Source organism: Parus major, chromosome 7 (genome assembly GCF_001522545.3).
Source record: "Parus major isolate Abel chromosome 7, Parus_major1.1, whole genome shotgun sequence".
Classification (NCBI taxonomy): Eukaryota; Metazoa; Chordata; class Aves; order Passeriformes; family Paridae; genus Parus; species Parus major.
The window spans coordinates 19,322,241-19,338,164 of NC_031776.1; the positions used below are offsets into that span (position 1 = coordinate 19,322,241).

Sequence of the window (15,924 nt, forward strand, 5' to 3'; positions counted from 1 at the left end):
TTCCTGGTGCTGTACTGAGTTGCTGGAAATTATTCAATGAATTGTCTTTAGAATGCTTAAACAGGTGTGTACTGTTTACAGGCTACATTTAAAGGCTGGATGGATATTATGTATGCAGCTATTGACTCAAGAGATGTAAGTACTGAAAATATTTTAAATTATCCTTTTCTCTCCTGAAGTCTGTCTGTCTAAAAGTGTGTGTATTTATCTTACATAAGCAATTAATATCCATACAATAGAAGAAAAAAACCTAAATTAATTACGATGAGATTCTGTGGTAAAAAAATGTGGGCAACTGAAGGCAAATGGCCAGATGGTATCAGCAAGAGGTGGACTAGGCAAAAGATATTGATATAAGTGATAGGAATGTTGTCCAAATACAAAATTCTGGGGACACTTTGTGCAAGGTTGTCACTTGTTTGGTTGAAAATTTCACATGAAGTCTTAGGAATGATATTTCCTTTTTTTTCTTCGTAGGTGTTAGAGCAACCGAAGTATGAAGACAACTTGTACATGTACCTGTATTTTGTCATCTTTATAATTTTCGGGTCTTTTTTCACCCTGAATTTGTTCATTGGTGTCATTATTGACAATTTCAATCAGCAAAAAAAGAAGATAAGTATTTTTTCATTTCCCTTCTAAAGATATTCTAAAATAATGCATTTTTACAGATGCATGATATATGGAAAGTACACCCATAGCTTGTTCAAAATTGAAAAAGCTGCAGTATGTTATGACCAAATCATACCTGCAGTGTTCATCAAAGTAATAAGATTTTTCATTTAGTGAATGGGACAGATTCTTCTGTTGTCAATGCCCAGTTTAGTCTTTCTCAAATCATCTGCTTTTTCATGATTAAACTTCATGAAGTCTTCCTGTATGATCCAACCCTTGAATTAGATCCTTACATTAAACACTCATAATTTCTTGGGGTTTTTTTTCCCTTCTTAATTTGTAGTTACTCTATAAGCACACAAAAAAATAGCTAGCTGGTTATGAAACACAAAAAATTATTTCATCATGCAACTAAAGCTGATGTTTTAATGATCCCAAGTATTCAAGTTCTATTTTGTGGCACTGAACAATCTGAAACTATGTAGAGCAGGAGTGGTTTGTAACTATTTCAGTACCTTTTTTTGTTGTTTCAAAGTGCACATGTAGATAATCTCACTGGTATCAATGGTCTTAGTAGGAGATACTTGCCTTTAAGATTATTGTCTGTAAATAGAAAGCAATGAAAGCTCAAGGACCAAAGCAACTAGGAATTACTAGTTTACTTATACTTTACTAGACAGCATCACTTTCTTTGGCTTTAGGCTAATAATGAGAAATACTAAGCAAGATTTTTGGAAACTGTACATGGTAGAAACCTATGGGTATATGGTGGAGCCTGTCCAGCTTACAGTCCATGCATTCCCACGTCTTCAAGCTTCCCACACACTCATCCACAAAGGGCTGTATCCAGTGCTATGTGTGCGTTGGCATTCCTGAAATTAGATATCTGCAAGTATCTCTTACCACAGAAAAATTTTCTCCAGGAGGTATGGGAAATCTCAGAGGTTTTCATTCAAGCTGTCTCTAAAAGAAGGTTACTATGGAATTTGGTTAGGTTACCATGAAAGACCCATAACTGCTTCTTTATCTTCACTGGCAGACTTCAAAGGCAGGTTCATCTTTTTGCTAAACAGAACTTCATTGAGCATGGAAGTTCAGCAAAATAAAAGATTTAAAGGGAGCATTTTGCTGTTAATAGTACCAAGGGTGCTTCAATCATCATATGAGTTTCTCCAAAGTCTGATAATTCATCTTCTAAAGAACATTGAAGACTTCGAGCCCCAATACTAATGTGACTGCTAAACTAGATACCTAAAGCACATTCCTGTGCTGAAAGCCTGACTTTTTCTTTTTTCTTTATTTCACTAAAATCACCGTTCAGAAGTGAGTTTATCTCAAATACTATTTCTTGTATCTCTTCCTGTAAAAGAGAAGAGGTAAGAGGTACTGAAAATTATTTCTTGGAGTTCCAGGAAAATAACTGTAAAACAATGTTGGTTGTTTTTGTTTTGTTTTGGTTTTTTTATTTTTTTGAGAGCTGCAGTACTGAATGTCCAGACTTCTAGACTAAATGCTTAGATTGTACACAGCTGCATTTGATAGCTAGGAGATTTTTCCCAATTCAGTCCTCTTGATTTTTGCATCATTCAATCATATTTCTCTAAGAGTATTTTTCTTTTCAGCACTGCATATAAATGTGATTATAACCAGTTCTGATTTCATGTTTTTACTTTGGAGGTCAAGACATATTTATGACAGAAGAGCAGAAGAAATACTACAATGCAATGAAAAAGCTGGGATCCAAAAAACCACAAAAACCTATACCAAGACCAGGGGTAAAATTGTTTATACACATCAGACAAATAACTATTTACAAAGAGTTTTCATTCATATAGGGAGAGCAGAAATAGGCCAATTGAAAATTATCAGTAACAGGGGAGTTAGTCAGCAGAAATGGGAAAACAAAAATAAAACAAAAATAATTATTTTTCACTTGCAACTATTTTATATATGCATGTGCAACACGGGAGGCTGAACTAAGTTGTTGTATTTGAGTACTTTACTTAAGACCACTAGTTACAATTGCATTGAAGTCTCATAAGCCTTATTGCATGTGCTTTTCTACTTTCTTCTAACAGGAAAAGAAAATAAATTACAGTTTGTGTTGGATGTTTCTTTTTATCTTTCTTCCTCAGAACAAATTCCAAGGCATGGTCTTTGATTTTGTGACACAGCAAGTATTTGACATCAGCATCATGATTCTTATTTGTCTTAATATGGTTACCATGATGGTAGAAACTGATGACCAGAGCAAAGAAATGGAAAATATTTTATACTGGATTAATCTCGTGTTCATTGTCCTTTTCACTGGAGAATGTGTCCTGAAATTAATTTCACTTCGCCATTACTACTTCACTATAGGCTGGAACATTTTTGATTTTGTGGTTGTCATTCTCTCTATAGTAGGTAAGTTTTGATAATTAAACTAAAAACCAGGTAAAATGTATAGAAGGTGAACTTTTATTTGAATAGAGCTATATGGTGAGCTTTTGCCATTGCAAGATGTACAGCCAAGTCATTCAACTTACATTTTAACTTGTAATTTAGCTAAACCAACCATTAAAACTGTTATAATCAAAATCCAAAATTTATTGCACCTGCAATTATATATAACTGCTAAAACACAAATTATGCAAGTGGAATATACAGGATATCTATAATTGCTACATAAAACTGCCAATTTTAGGATATTTCTAAATTTCTATTGTGATATGGAGATTTAGTAGTAATGTACCTTGGTTTTCTTCCTTTTTTTTTTCCTTTCTTAGGTATGTTCTTAGCTGAGATGATTGAGAAGTACTTCGTATCTCCCACACTATTCAGAGTCATCAGGCTTGCCAGAATCGGTCGAATCCTGCGCCTCATTAAAGGCGCTAAGGGAATCCGCACTCTGCTTTTTGCTTTGATGATGTCTCTTCCTGCTCTGTTCAACATTGGGCTGCTGCTTTTCCTGGTCATGTTCATCTATGCCATATTTGGCATGTCCAACTTTGCCTATGTCAAAAGGGAAGCTGGTATTGATGACATGTTCAACTTTGAAACGTTTGGCAACAGCATGATCTGCCTGTTTCAGATCACCACGTCCGCGGGTTGGGATGGTTTGCTCGCCCCAATCCTTAACAGTGGGGCTCCAGACTGTGACCCCCATAAGGCTCATCCAGGGAGCTCTGTGAAAGGTGACTGTGGCAACCCTTCTGTTGGGATTTTCTTCTTTGTCAGTTACATTATCATTTCCTTCCTGGTAGTGGTGAACATGTACATTGCTGTGATTTTGGAGAACTTCGGTGTTGCTACTGAAGAAAGTGCTGAACCCTTGAGTGAGGATGACTTTGAGATGTTTTATGAAGTCTGGGAGAAGTTTGATCCTGATGCAACACAATTCATGGAATTTGAGAAATTATCTGATTTTGCAGCAGCACTTGAGCCTCCTCTTCATCTACCCAAACCTAACAAAGTCCAGCTTATTGCAATGGATCTGCCCATGGTGAGTGGTGACCGAATTCACTGCCTTGACATCTTGTTTGCTTTCACAAAGCGTGTGCTGGGGGAAAGTGGGGAGATGGATGCCCTCAGAATACAGATGGAAGATCGATTCATGGCATCCAATCCTTCTAAAGCTTCCTATGAACCAATTACAACCACACTGAAACGAAAGCAGGAGGAGGTGTCTGCTGTCATCATTCAGCGTGCTTACAGACGTCACCTATTAAAACGAACAGTAAAACAAGCTTCCTTTATCTATAACAAAAATAAAACTGAAGGTGGAGCTGGTCAGGGTCTGAAAGATGAAATCCTTATTGACAAGTTAAATGAAAACTCATTTACAGAGAAAACAGATATAACCGCATCAACTGCAGTTTGTCCACCTTCCTATGATCGTGTAATGAGGCCAGTCAAAGAAAAGCATGAAAAGGAAGATAAAGATGGTCAGAAATAAGAGCAAATAGCAAGCAAAATCATATATGTGCAAAGTAGTTCATAGCCTGTAAGGATCTTGTGTTTGTGTCAACAGGACTCCTGACGGAGGTCTATGCCAAACTGACAATTTTTACAAATATACTGTACATTAAAGGTCAGTGCCTATTAAAAGACAGTGACCCCTTGTCAGTGACTGTGATAAGAAGAAACAACCTTGACAGGAGGTTACTGTTCTCACTACCAGCTGACACTGCTGAAGAGGAGAGGAAAAATGGCTACACAGACTGTAGGGACCAGTTAAAGGGGTGTGAAAGAAAGTATTTGTGTGTTAACATAAAACAATATGGTAACTGTATCCACTGTTTGCATTTCAACTGCCACATACTTCATATTTTTACAATATCTGTGTTGGTGGATTCATCTTGTTTTTATTCATATGTTGTTTATTATATGTGACTATTTTTGTAAATGGGGCTTCTGTTGGGGAAGGGAATTAAGTACACCTTTACAGGTACAAGGGCCAGGTGTTCTATTATACAACTAATATACACACAGAAATTATTTGCATGAAGGCATGCTGCACTTATAGATCATGCATGAAAATAACATTAAGTCACAAAGAGCAACAGATTTTTTTAGCACAGTGTTTCTGGAAAGGAATAACAGATTTTGAGGTGCTTAATTAATGTATTCATGTTGTATCATGTTCCAACAAGTCTTAGTATGCCTGTAAATTCCTCTACAACTCACAAGAATGGTAAATATGGTTTACTTTTTTCACAGACCATTCAGTTTCAGAAGGTGCAAACTTCTTCCTAGGTCTGGAGTCACAGATTTTGTCTTTGTCAAATGTCTTTCTGCATACGAATACTAAATGAATCTGCCTCAGCCCACCAAATTGATCAAAGAGAGCCCTCTATAAAGTTGTTCTGCTTTATCCTGCAGTATTGTTTAGCCATCTTCAGCTCTCAGTAAGGTTGATGTTGTACACGTAAATGAAAAGCCCTCTGCTATGTAAATAATTTTTAACCTGTGGTGCATGTTTGAGCAAACAGATAATGACTTCAGCACATTTATTGCATCAAATATGTACCACAATAAGTGTAGTGTGCAAGCATTCAACAGGTAAAATTAGGTATTATCTACCATTATAGATAGTTTGGATGCAATCAGTGCATGTTTATATTGCCTATGCTGCTATTCCTTTGACTGTCCAGGATTCTTAAACATGGGAAGCCATACATCAGAGCTAAATTAAATAAACTACTCAAAAAGACCTCATTTCTCCATACCATTAAGCAATATTTTGCAACTATTTAGGAGCTTCTTTGTTTTACATTTCTGAATTTTCAGTGAAAAGCATATAGTGTATATCCAAACTGTACAGACATTGAAAACTAGTAAACCTGTTGAAAATAATGTTAGGATTTTATAAGCAAATATAAATACTGTAAAAATCATTTTATTTTATTTTTCAGCATTATGTACATAAAACAAGAACTGAATTTTATCTTCAGGCTGATATCACACCATTTTTGTTACTTTCTGTCCATAGCGCTTTTTCACAGAAGAGCTCCAGAGAACAAGATATAACTAAGTGAATGGATAACTGTAGGTTCTTATTTTTTACAGTATTTGCCAACATATCAATAATTTCTGCGAAATAAGTTCATTATTTGCTTCTAAAAAGCTATGTTTTTTGGGTTTTTTTGTTCAGTTGGGAAATGGTCTAAAGTTCAAATTGAATGTCTTAGCAGTGCCTGCAACATAAGTTTTCAGATACAACCTTTCTTTCAGAGAATCCTGAATCTTCTCTCATATTTATTCACAGATTTTTATTTTTTTTTTTCATTCATGCTGCACTAGAACAGTTCTAAATGTTATCTAGGGTCCACAATATTTTTTCACAAAGAGAAAGTAGCAAAATTGTATAATCCAACCCATCAGGACATTTTATGTTTCTTACACAGGAAAAGTAAATATAGATTACTTTTATTAAAATTATTGACTAAATCTGTATTAGTGAACTGCATGCAGGAAAATGCTATTACCCTAACTGATGCTAAAGAACATTATTAATGCGTCAAAATAATAAAGATTACATTTTTTATTGTACGTTCCTTTGTTCTTTATTATCTGACGTTAATATAAAAAGTGTATGCTTCTAAAGCACAGAAGGAGAAGGCACTGTAAAACCTTTACAGCCAGCTGTGCCGTTCTCCCATGTAAGAAAATCCTTGGGACTTGCTTCTAAGTCACTAATTAGGAAGGTGCTCATTTATTGTGTGTTATTTAATTTAATGTGTGTTAGGCAGTGAGCATGATGCTTCTGTATGTATCGATATTTCTGCCTGACTTCATGCAGCAGCTCCATGCAGTGGGGAGCACAGGTACCAAATACCAGAGCTGTCCTGAGTGTGTCCCAGGAGGCTCAGAGCAGTTACAGGAATAAGAACTGAGCATTCAAGGGTTTACAAAGACAAAATGTGGAGAGAAAAAAGTACTAGATCTACATTCCCCAGGCTGGATTGAGAGCCAGTTTATTTTTGCTGTTCACAAACAGCATGATTGTTTGTGAAACAAAATGCCACAGAGCATCTCACATTTGAGTGCATTTCTGAAAAAGGTGAAATGGTGTTGGAATGAATAAATAATTGGTCTTTTCCTCAGTAATGTTAAAAATCTCTCTGGAAGCACCCCATTCCTAGAAGAAACCATTTGTGGATACCAATAGAGAAAAAACAAAAGCATCTGGAAAGTGGGCCTGCTTCTTATTCTTTATCAATTGCTTCAGTGAATTTCTAAAAATATTAATTTTACATGTCCAGAGAATTTTATATTGCATTCCCCTACAACTTACAATGAAAAACACAGGTGAATACCAAAATTAATACTGAACGAGTTGATAAACAGTTGCTGTCTGTTTTATTTCTGCATTAGTGGCTAATGCAGAAATAAAATTTCATAGCATTTTCCCTTAAATTAATAAAAAAAAATTTCAAGGGAGGGAAATTTTTCTCTGTAAAATTGTTGTGAAATACATTATGAAAAAAGAGGTCTACAACTTTGATTCAAAATGTCTAAGTATCAAAATGAAAAGATAAGTATTTTCAGATTAATATGTGGAGAAAATATGTCTTAAAGAGCTATCTAAAAAGAAAAAAGCATGTAAACCCCAACTTGTTTCTCATACCTCTGTTAGGTACAGAAGCCTAAATGTTGCTTCAGAACCAGTCAAGCAGAACTTAAATCTAGCTGGAAAAGTCAGAGGATTGTCTTGGCCAATAAGGAAACCCAAGCATGCTCATAGTGCCTCTTTGGCACCTTGCTGATGCTGGGCTGAGAAGTGTGTGACAAAGGAACGCCATGTGTAAGGACTTGCTAGGGACGGTCCCTCTGGGCACTCTCTGCCAGAAGAGTCAAGCAGCTTCTCCTACAAACTCCGTGCGGGTGGAGTTCCGCTCCTGGTTCTTGGTGGCATCACTGCCAGCTGTGGACGGACTGCGCTCCCAGACCAAAGGAATGCTTTTTAGCAACCTTTATTTCTGGTGTCTAGAAATTATGGCTGAGGATGCTTTCACCTCCACAGGAAAACCTAAATTTTACTAATCTTTGCAACTCTAATTCTCCAGGAGGAAAGAAAGGGTAGGGGGAAAGAAGACGGTTCTCTATCTGACGTGACCCTACTGCTATCGTATTTCAAAGTAAAGTGTCATATAACTTGAAGTGCTCAGCACATTAGGAAACGTGTGGAACGTGGCCCACTTGGTTGTACGTTCAACCCAGAAGAGCAAGGAAATAGGCACATTCCCAAAGCTTCCACTCGGCGCTCCGGCTGTCCGCGCTCCCGACGCACAGCCACCTGCCCGCCGGCCGGCAGGCGGCGCTGCGGCGCGCGGGAGCGGCCCGCCCGCTGCCTCGGGATCGCCCGCGGGGTCCCGCCCGCCGCCTTCCCGCAGTTTTCCTTCCCGTGTCTCTCCCGCCTCCTGCCCGTCCAAGCCAATGGCAGGACGCTGTCCTCGCCCTTCCGGAGCCCCCCCGCGGCGGGGTTGGGTAGCAACGATGGACGCTGAGGTGCAGCAGGTGGGCGCCGCCGCCGTCCCGTCCCGGCGGAGGGAGCAGCTGGGAACGAGGGAGGGATGGGGGTGCCGGGCAGGAGTGCGGCCGGGCCGGGCCGGGGCGGTGGGTGCGGTGTCCCCGGGGCCGCTCCGGGGCGAAGCGTTGGCACCGGTGACCCGCGGCTGTTTCCCCGCAGGCGCTGCTCAATTACTACTGCCAGCAGGGGCTCTTCCAGCACGCCCGGGCCGCGGCGGACGAGGCGCTGGCGCGGCTGGGCGGGGACCCCGTGCTCCTCTTCTACCGGGCCTACGGCGCGCTGAGGGCAGGTAAGGCGGCGGGGCCGCCCCTCCCGGAACGCTGGGCTTCCTTGCCTCGCCTCCCGAAACTCAGCCCTTAGTCCGCTGCGCAGGGAAAAGCGATGTTACGGAGTCTGAATGTATTCCCTGTGGAGTAAATGACAGGTGTGGTATGATCTGTCACCGCTCCTCCCCGGTTTGTATGAAAGTGATCTAGACAGCATCGTACCAAAGTGAGAAATAACAAGTATTTTTCTTTGGTGTCGTGAATATGAGTCCCGTGAATGGGTTCCTTGGAGGGAATTTTGATCCCTGGCGAAACACATATTGTATTTGATCAGAAACTCACGAGTGTCTCCCAGCTAGCAGCTCTTCCCTTCAAAGAGGCTGTGTTAATTTTGTTGTGTCCTCTCTCTCAGGGAAACTGACAAGCTAATACGTAGTGGGGGTTCTTTGTGTAAATTACACTGTTCTGAGAAGTTTATTTAGTAACATGTATATTCCAAGGATGTCAGAAATATTAACAAGTAACCCAGCATGGGGGAGGGCCGAGGCAAGTCTAGGAAGGTGTGCTGGTTTTGAGGGAGTGTGGCTGTTCCCAAACACCCCGGTGTTTTTACGTAAGAATCCTACCGTTTTTCAAGATACTGTCTATTTTGCTAATATTCAAGATATTTACACAAAAAAGGCGAAAATCCTGGTTATATAAAGAAACAGGACCAAAAAGAGCTGCTCAATGCCCTGTATAAAACAATAAATATAATTTTCATCTTTCTGACAGTTGGCAGAATTAGCACATAATTCAAATTCTTGGCATTGAGATGCTCTTTTCTTTCCTGTGTCTGTTTGAAAGACTTGAACAAACAAGTGAAAGTGGGTATATGCGTAACGAACAAAAGCATGGAAGAAAAAAATAGAAGGGAAAATTTAAGTCAGATTGATATTTGGTGATTATATTCTTTGTCTTGAAAAGTGTGATAGCTTATTCTGTGCTTTTTTTTTACTAGGTGATGTCCAAGAAGGTATTCGACAGTTGGAGTCTATTAAAAACAAACAGGAGGTGTCACTTTGTACGATGATGGCTCTGATTTATGCCCATAAAAAGAGCCCTAATCCAGGTATGCCTACTAAGACATGCTGTTTCATGTTTTAAACAGCTCTGTGTGAAGGCCTGAGAGCTGTAGGCTAATTCTGCCCAAGTTAAAAAGGTTTATGCTGGCTTTGCATTTGAGATAGGATCTATTAGTCAATTGAGTGATGCTTACCAAGATTATAAACAAAAATATCAAACCACAAAACTCTGAAGCAAAAGAATGAGTGTTAAAATAAAAACACACGTGCCTGCACGCAAAATCTGACTTATTGACCATGATGAAAAATCTTTGAAGGAATCAAAAAATTGAGTCAAGCTTCATGTGATTGTTGTTCACTCGTGTCTGATATTGGTACTTTTGAGCAGAACTGCAACTTGAAAAGTTTTGAAAGACATGCTATTTCTATCTTTCAAGTTATCCTCACCATACAAATGGAGAAGAGAATGTTGTGAATTTTTGGCATTCCTTTCCCCAACATAAAAGCTGGGATGATTTTGTTAAAAATTACACTCTCAAAATAAGAATTAGTTTATCAGGTGCATTGAGTGGTCATTAAACTATCACTGCAGTATCTTTCTCATTGTGCAGATTTATAACTGCTGCTGACAGTTGTGAAACAGCTCTGATGTGAAACAGCTCTGACTAATGGCATCACTCTTACTTGAGTCCCTGAGGATTAATACTGTAGGACAGCAAAATTATTGTAAATCTCAAGACTCTCTGAGAGCGAGAGCCTTTCCCTCATGCATTAGGTGTGTCACCACTGTTGCTTTTCAATGAACAATAGATAAAACAGTGTTTGCTTTGGAATCCCTTGGCTTATATTCTGCTTTTTTATAATATATCAAGAGGGTATCAACAAGAACTCTGAACAAAACCTTTTCAGATCGAGATGCTATTCTGGAGTTGGATGCAAGACTGAAGGAACAACGTAAAACAGCAGGACAGCAGGCTCTGTACTATGCTGGCTTGTTTTTGTGGCTGCTTGGTCGTGAGGACAAAGCCCGTGAATATGTTGATAGAACGATCAAAGTTTCTGGTGCTGGTAAAGAGGTAACTGGTTTTTAGCATTCTTTAATGTAAAAGATCAATAGGACAGTGCATTCTGTTAAGCTGAATTTATGGCATTAATGCTGTTTGGGGATTTTCCTGAACTCTGTTCTAGTACTTCCCTTCTTAACTGTCAGAAGTTCATTTGACACAGCTGTGTAAATTCCCATCGTGATTTTTTGGTCAACTAATATTAATTTTCACTTAGTAAATAATAAATAATGGTTTAATAAATGAAAATAAGTCAATAAATGGAAATGCTATGCAGTTAAGCCGGTATTGCTACTTGACACCAAGCCTCTTAATTCCTAGCAAAAAACAAGCATGATAATCTCACTAGAGGGAGACATCTGTATCTGAAGGCTCTGAAATACCCAGAGGAATGGGGATATAAATTTTCAGCTGTTGTTAAAGGCAAAATTGGCCTAGGGTTTTACTGAAATAAGTGTTGTACATGGCATCGTCTTTGGCATTTATATACAAACATAACAATTCATTAAAATCTTGAATCTCTAAAGAGGTTTCTAAAAACTTACTGTGTTATTTTTTTGAAGTAGGTATCAGCTTCAGTTCAAGGAGAGAAACATTAACAAATTGGCTTATTTTTGATGCAGAGCTGTTAATGTTGAGAACATAATTGTACAGTAATATCAAACAAAAGTGTTCCTCTGTGTGGTTCAATACATTGTTCAATTTGTAATTTATAGTTTTGTGTTTGATTTATTACATGACTTAGAAATCTGCAACTGTTTTACACATTCGTTTCTGAAAGTATGATTTAAGTAATAGCTTAGCTTTCCAACTAACAGTGATTATTAATTTAAATTCGTAGTTATTTTAGATAAGAACTAATTTATTGGCTAATTTATACTAATGTAGAAATAACTTATATTCATGAAGAAATAATTAAACATGTCACAAAGCAATAAAATGGTAGATCCTAAAAAGACTAAGGACAGGTAATTTTGGTCAAATAGCAGTATTTATGACTTTGCTTATTGGAACAAACAAGTAGTTTGGTTTTGTTTGCTTGTTTTTATTCTTAGGAGATATTGTTTGGGTATGTTGCTTAGTATGAAATACTTCCAGCTGAGGTATTTAAAAATATTTGAAGTAATTATTTTTTTTACAGACACATGCGTAGAAAGGAAAAAGTACATTAGTATTTAAATATACATTTTTTATTTTTTTTTTAATTACACTTATAATTATCTCTTTTCCTAGTTTGGTAATATGAAATTATATTTAAATATTTACATCATATTTTTGGAAGGTGGTTCAGAGTGTTTAAACTTGGTGAAATAGGATTTGTTTAGTGTACACTTACTTTGATAAGATAGTTTGTATATTCTTTATTTGGAAATACAACATCTGCCTTTCTTTTAAAAAATGCTTGAGTATGTAAAGTTCAGCCAGTTTCCATTTCATAACTAAATCAGGACCATGAATGTTAGCAATTACAAAATATGGTTCTTTTTCTAACCTTTGAGTTTTAAATACAAGACCCATTTCTTTATGTTCTAAAAGAGCAAGTGATATTTTTTATGTTTTAAATATTTTTTTTGGTGACAGTTACGATTTGATGAAATAATTCAGCAATTCAAAATAGGTTAATAAAATAGGTTTTATTTAGTTAAACTCTAATTAATGTTTGGAACACATAAGAGAAATTCATTCATTAGAAGTAGTAAGTTCTTTAACAAAAAGACACATTTCACCTTTTGAAAGTTTTTTAATAACACTTGAGGATTTGAGAAATACCATGAGTTTTGCCTTTCACATACAAGTTTTTCTTTCTTATCAGAAAGTAGAAGAAAAATTTCAAGTTTCTCACTATTTTCAGCACCAGTGTGTTTCTTGGTGTCTCATAAACAAAATCTTAAGGAAAGATTGTGCTGAAATGTTTGCAGAAAATATTCTGTCTAGTGTGATCACATCTGTGAGGTTTTGTTCTGACTGCTGAGCATGTTAGACTTGTTTGGTGCCATTGTTTTTTTTTTAATTCTGTAAGTAAATGTACTATTTGATTAATTTAACTCTATAATAAATTGCTAAACTGTTAGGTTATGCTGTAGACTGGTTATGTCTTTGAAGTAGTTAAAATAGATACTCAGAGTCCTTTATTTAGGTTATTTCTGGTTATTGTATCTAGCCTAACTTTCTATTACCTAGTAAGCAAAGATTTCTGATTTGTTTTTTGTTAACAGGGTTTAATTTTGAAAGCATGGCTCGATCTCACCTGTGGAAAAGAAACTCACATTAAAAAGGCTCTGAAATACTTTGATGAAGCACTGCAGGAAGGCAATGATGTTTTTGCACTACTTGGTAAAGTAAGTTTACTTCATTGCTTGGTAAACTAAGTGTACTTCATTATTTCAACTCTTCCAAATGTCATAATAGTCTTATAGATTGATTAGAGAGATGCTGAGAAGAGTAGTGCATAATGAGCTTGTCCAAGGAACAGAGATATAGCTCAGACCATGTAAGTACTTCAGGGTTCTTTAGATACCAATGTAAAAAGAAAGGTGCAGATTAAATTTGGTCAATCTAAATGTTTACTGTGGTTATGATTTTGCTATGCACACAAGAAAACCTTTCTATTCTTATATGTACAAAATGAATTTCAAATCACTTGACAATGTGTGGTCTCTTCCTTTTTGCATGAGACACCTATGCATATTACAGAATTGCTGTGTGCCAAACTGTAATAGCTAAACACTGTAATATTGTTAACACTCTTTTTAAGTTGTCATTAGTCCATTTTGTGTGTTCATTTCTGTTCACGTAATCATCAATGATTGTATTTCATTGAAGGATGGCATGAATTGTTTTCTCTCTGTATTTTCTGTTTCAGAGCATATTACTTTATATCACAGACATAGTTACTCATTAACATGATGTTTACTATTCTAAAGCTAAATGTAGAAAGTATTGTTCAATGAATATTAGAAGACTGAAGTTCAGGAGAGTGTGCACAATGGTAATTTTTTAGGCGTGTGTTCTTGGCTGCACGTGGACTATGGAATTAGGTGAAGAGTATATGTCAAATGTAGTTACTGTAATTAGGGGTTAGACAGACATGAATCTCACTAGGGCTTAAGAAATTAACTCTCAGAAACTGCTGTGTTCTCATCACTTCTGTCTTAAAAAGATGAAATAAAACACCCATACAGTCGTCTGGAATAAGGTCAGTAAATTCAAGGCATCAAAGCAAAACAGGGTTTAAGTCCTAAATTTGTTTCAACTTGAATGAATTTAAATCTGTGATTCTTAACTTCTGAAAGTTTTGTACTTTGAATACCCTGTAAATCGCAATATAGTTAGAAAATTGTTAGTTCTGGCCACAACAATAGTTATCTGCTGAGCATGGGTTTTTACATGGTAGGTACCTCAGAGCTTGAATAAATGTTTCATCAGTGGGTTGTGTTAAAGATCCCAAAATCTGTGGAATGCTTCATACAAAGGTATTTCAATTCTAAAAAAAAGAATTTTAGTCTTCAGCTCCATCTGTCTTTTCTTGCTTGCAACTGCCTAGTAAGCTGTAAATACTGTGGTTACCTTTGTTTCAGAGCATTTATCACACACACCAGGCTTTACACATCATCCTTTGCTATTTGATTGTTGCAGTATGTCTGGTTGTGGTTGATACTCAGGTAAAACTATTACTTCAGGGTTTTTTCTCTCTAGCTCTTTTTCCTGGTTTCTGTATGAAAGAACTTCTGAATCTTCTCACCTGAGTGTACAGGCTCTTGATATGGCTTCTCTTCCTTCCATTAGGCACAGTATTTTGAGGTCCGACAGAATTATTCAGGAGCTCTGGAAATTGTGAACCAGATAATTGCTAACTTCCCAAACTTCATTCCTGCTTTCATAAAGAAAATGAAGCTACAACTCGCCTTGCAGGACTGGGAGCAGACAATTGAAACGGCACATAGGTTGAGTATGAAGTAGCACACCACTAAGTTATTTTCTTGCCATGTTTACACCCTAAGGACATTTTGAACAAAAGTAGATAGGCTTCCACTCATTGATAATGAATCTGAATTAGTTGCATCAGTTTTTTAAAAATAAATTTCAAATAAATTAAGCTTTATTAGAACCACAGCTTGCAATTCTGTGAGGATGCTGCATCGATACATTAATCTGTTTTAGATGGAAGAGGATTTTTCTTGAGATAGGTGTGAAAAAAGAGCTGTGCTTCCAGTTGAGATCCGTGATGTAAAATGCCTGTGAAATATACATTATTCTATTTCTGTTTTAGGATAAAATAGATGATTGAGCAAGTTTGGTTTGGTTTCTTTACATTCACCTTTTGTTTGGCTTTAGACTATTGCAGAAAGATCCCCTTAATTTAGAAGCCATAAGAATGGAGGCCCTGCATCATCTGTGCAGGGAAGGAAATATATCTGAGGTGAGTCTTTTTATTAGCCGAATGTTGAGCACAACATAGTGCACATGGCATTTAGTCCCTACAAAGGCTGTCTTCTTTATGTGTTCTCCTCATATACTTTGGCTGGTCCTGTGCTGCACTAATCTGCAGGAGGTTTATTCACCTATTCCAGTTTGAATGCCTACCCTAGATTATTGCTGAGGTGTTTTCTGGATGCCAAGGAAAAGATAATTTTTAACTACTGTCTTTCCAGAGAACAGGTCAAGCCAAACAGAAATCTGATACGGACAGTTTACTGAATCATGTTGATTTGAATCATCAAAGTGATCTTTTTTGTTTAAATGCTCTTTTGATAAATTTGTAAGCCTTCCATTATTTTAAATATTTTATTAATTGAAATAAGGGCAATCATGAGGTCTTGTAGTGATCGATTTTTGGAAGAAGGTCATAGTTGTTACACCTGTGTTTTGTTCATAATATTTGACAGTTACTGTGTGTTTTT

At 37.0% G+C, this 15,924-nt stretch overlaps 2 protein-coding genes across 9 annotated transcripts in view; both read left to right on the plus strand.

Moving 5' to 3' along the window:
* Positions 1 to 6,648, plus strand: part of LOC107207489 (sodium channel protein type 1 subunit alpha) — a 91,200-nt gene extending 84,552 nt beyond the window's left edge. For 4 of the 6 annotated variants that reach the window (XM_015634686.3, XM_015634688.3, XM_015634687.2 and 1 more), the window contains 5 exons: positions 82 to 135; positions 478 to 615; positions 2,286 to 2,390; positions 2,751 to 3,021; positions 3,384 to 6,648. In XM_015634686.3, coding sequence (XP_015490172.1) covers positions 82 to 135; positions 478 to 615; positions 2,286 to 2,390; positions 2,751 to 3,021; positions 3,384 to 4,552 — 1,737 coding nt within the window. In that variant the 3' untranslated portion in view covers positions 4,553 to 6,648. The remainder of the gene's footprint in view (positions 1 to 81; positions 136 to 477; positions 616 to 2,285; positions 2,391 to 2,750; positions 3,022 to 3,383) is intronic. The other 2 variants (XM_015634684.3, XM_015634683.3) reach the window with 1 other exon arrangement.
* Positions 6,649 to 8,508: 1,860 nt separating this feature from the next.
* The window catches only part of TTC21B (tetratricopeptide repeat domain 21B), a 37,431-nt gene continuing 30,015 nt past the window's right edge, over positions 8,509 to 15,924 (plus strand). Inside the window, exons 1-7 of one of the 3 annotated variants that reach the window (XM_015635191.2) lie at positions 8,509 to 8,616; positions 8,789 to 8,918; positions 9,896 to 10,006; positions 10,869 to 11,035; positions 13,240 to 13,362; positions 14,810 to 14,967; positions 15,359 to 15,443. In XM_015635191.2, the coding sequence (XP_015490677.1) occupies positions 8,536 to 8,616; positions 8,789 to 8,918; positions 9,896 to 10,006; positions 10,869 to 11,035; positions 13,240 to 13,362; positions 14,810 to 14,967; positions 15,359 to 15,443 (855 nt within the window). In that variant the 5' untranslated portion in view covers positions 8,509 to 8,535. Of the gene's footprint in view, positions 8,617 to 8,788; positions 8,919 to 8,987; positions 9,054 to 9,895; positions 10,007 to 10,868; positions 11,036 to 13,239; positions 13,363 to 14,809; positions 14,968 to 15,358; positions 15,444 to 15,924 lie in introns of those variants that run through there. The other 2 variants (XM_015635192.3, XM_015635193.3) reach the window with 2 other exon arrangements.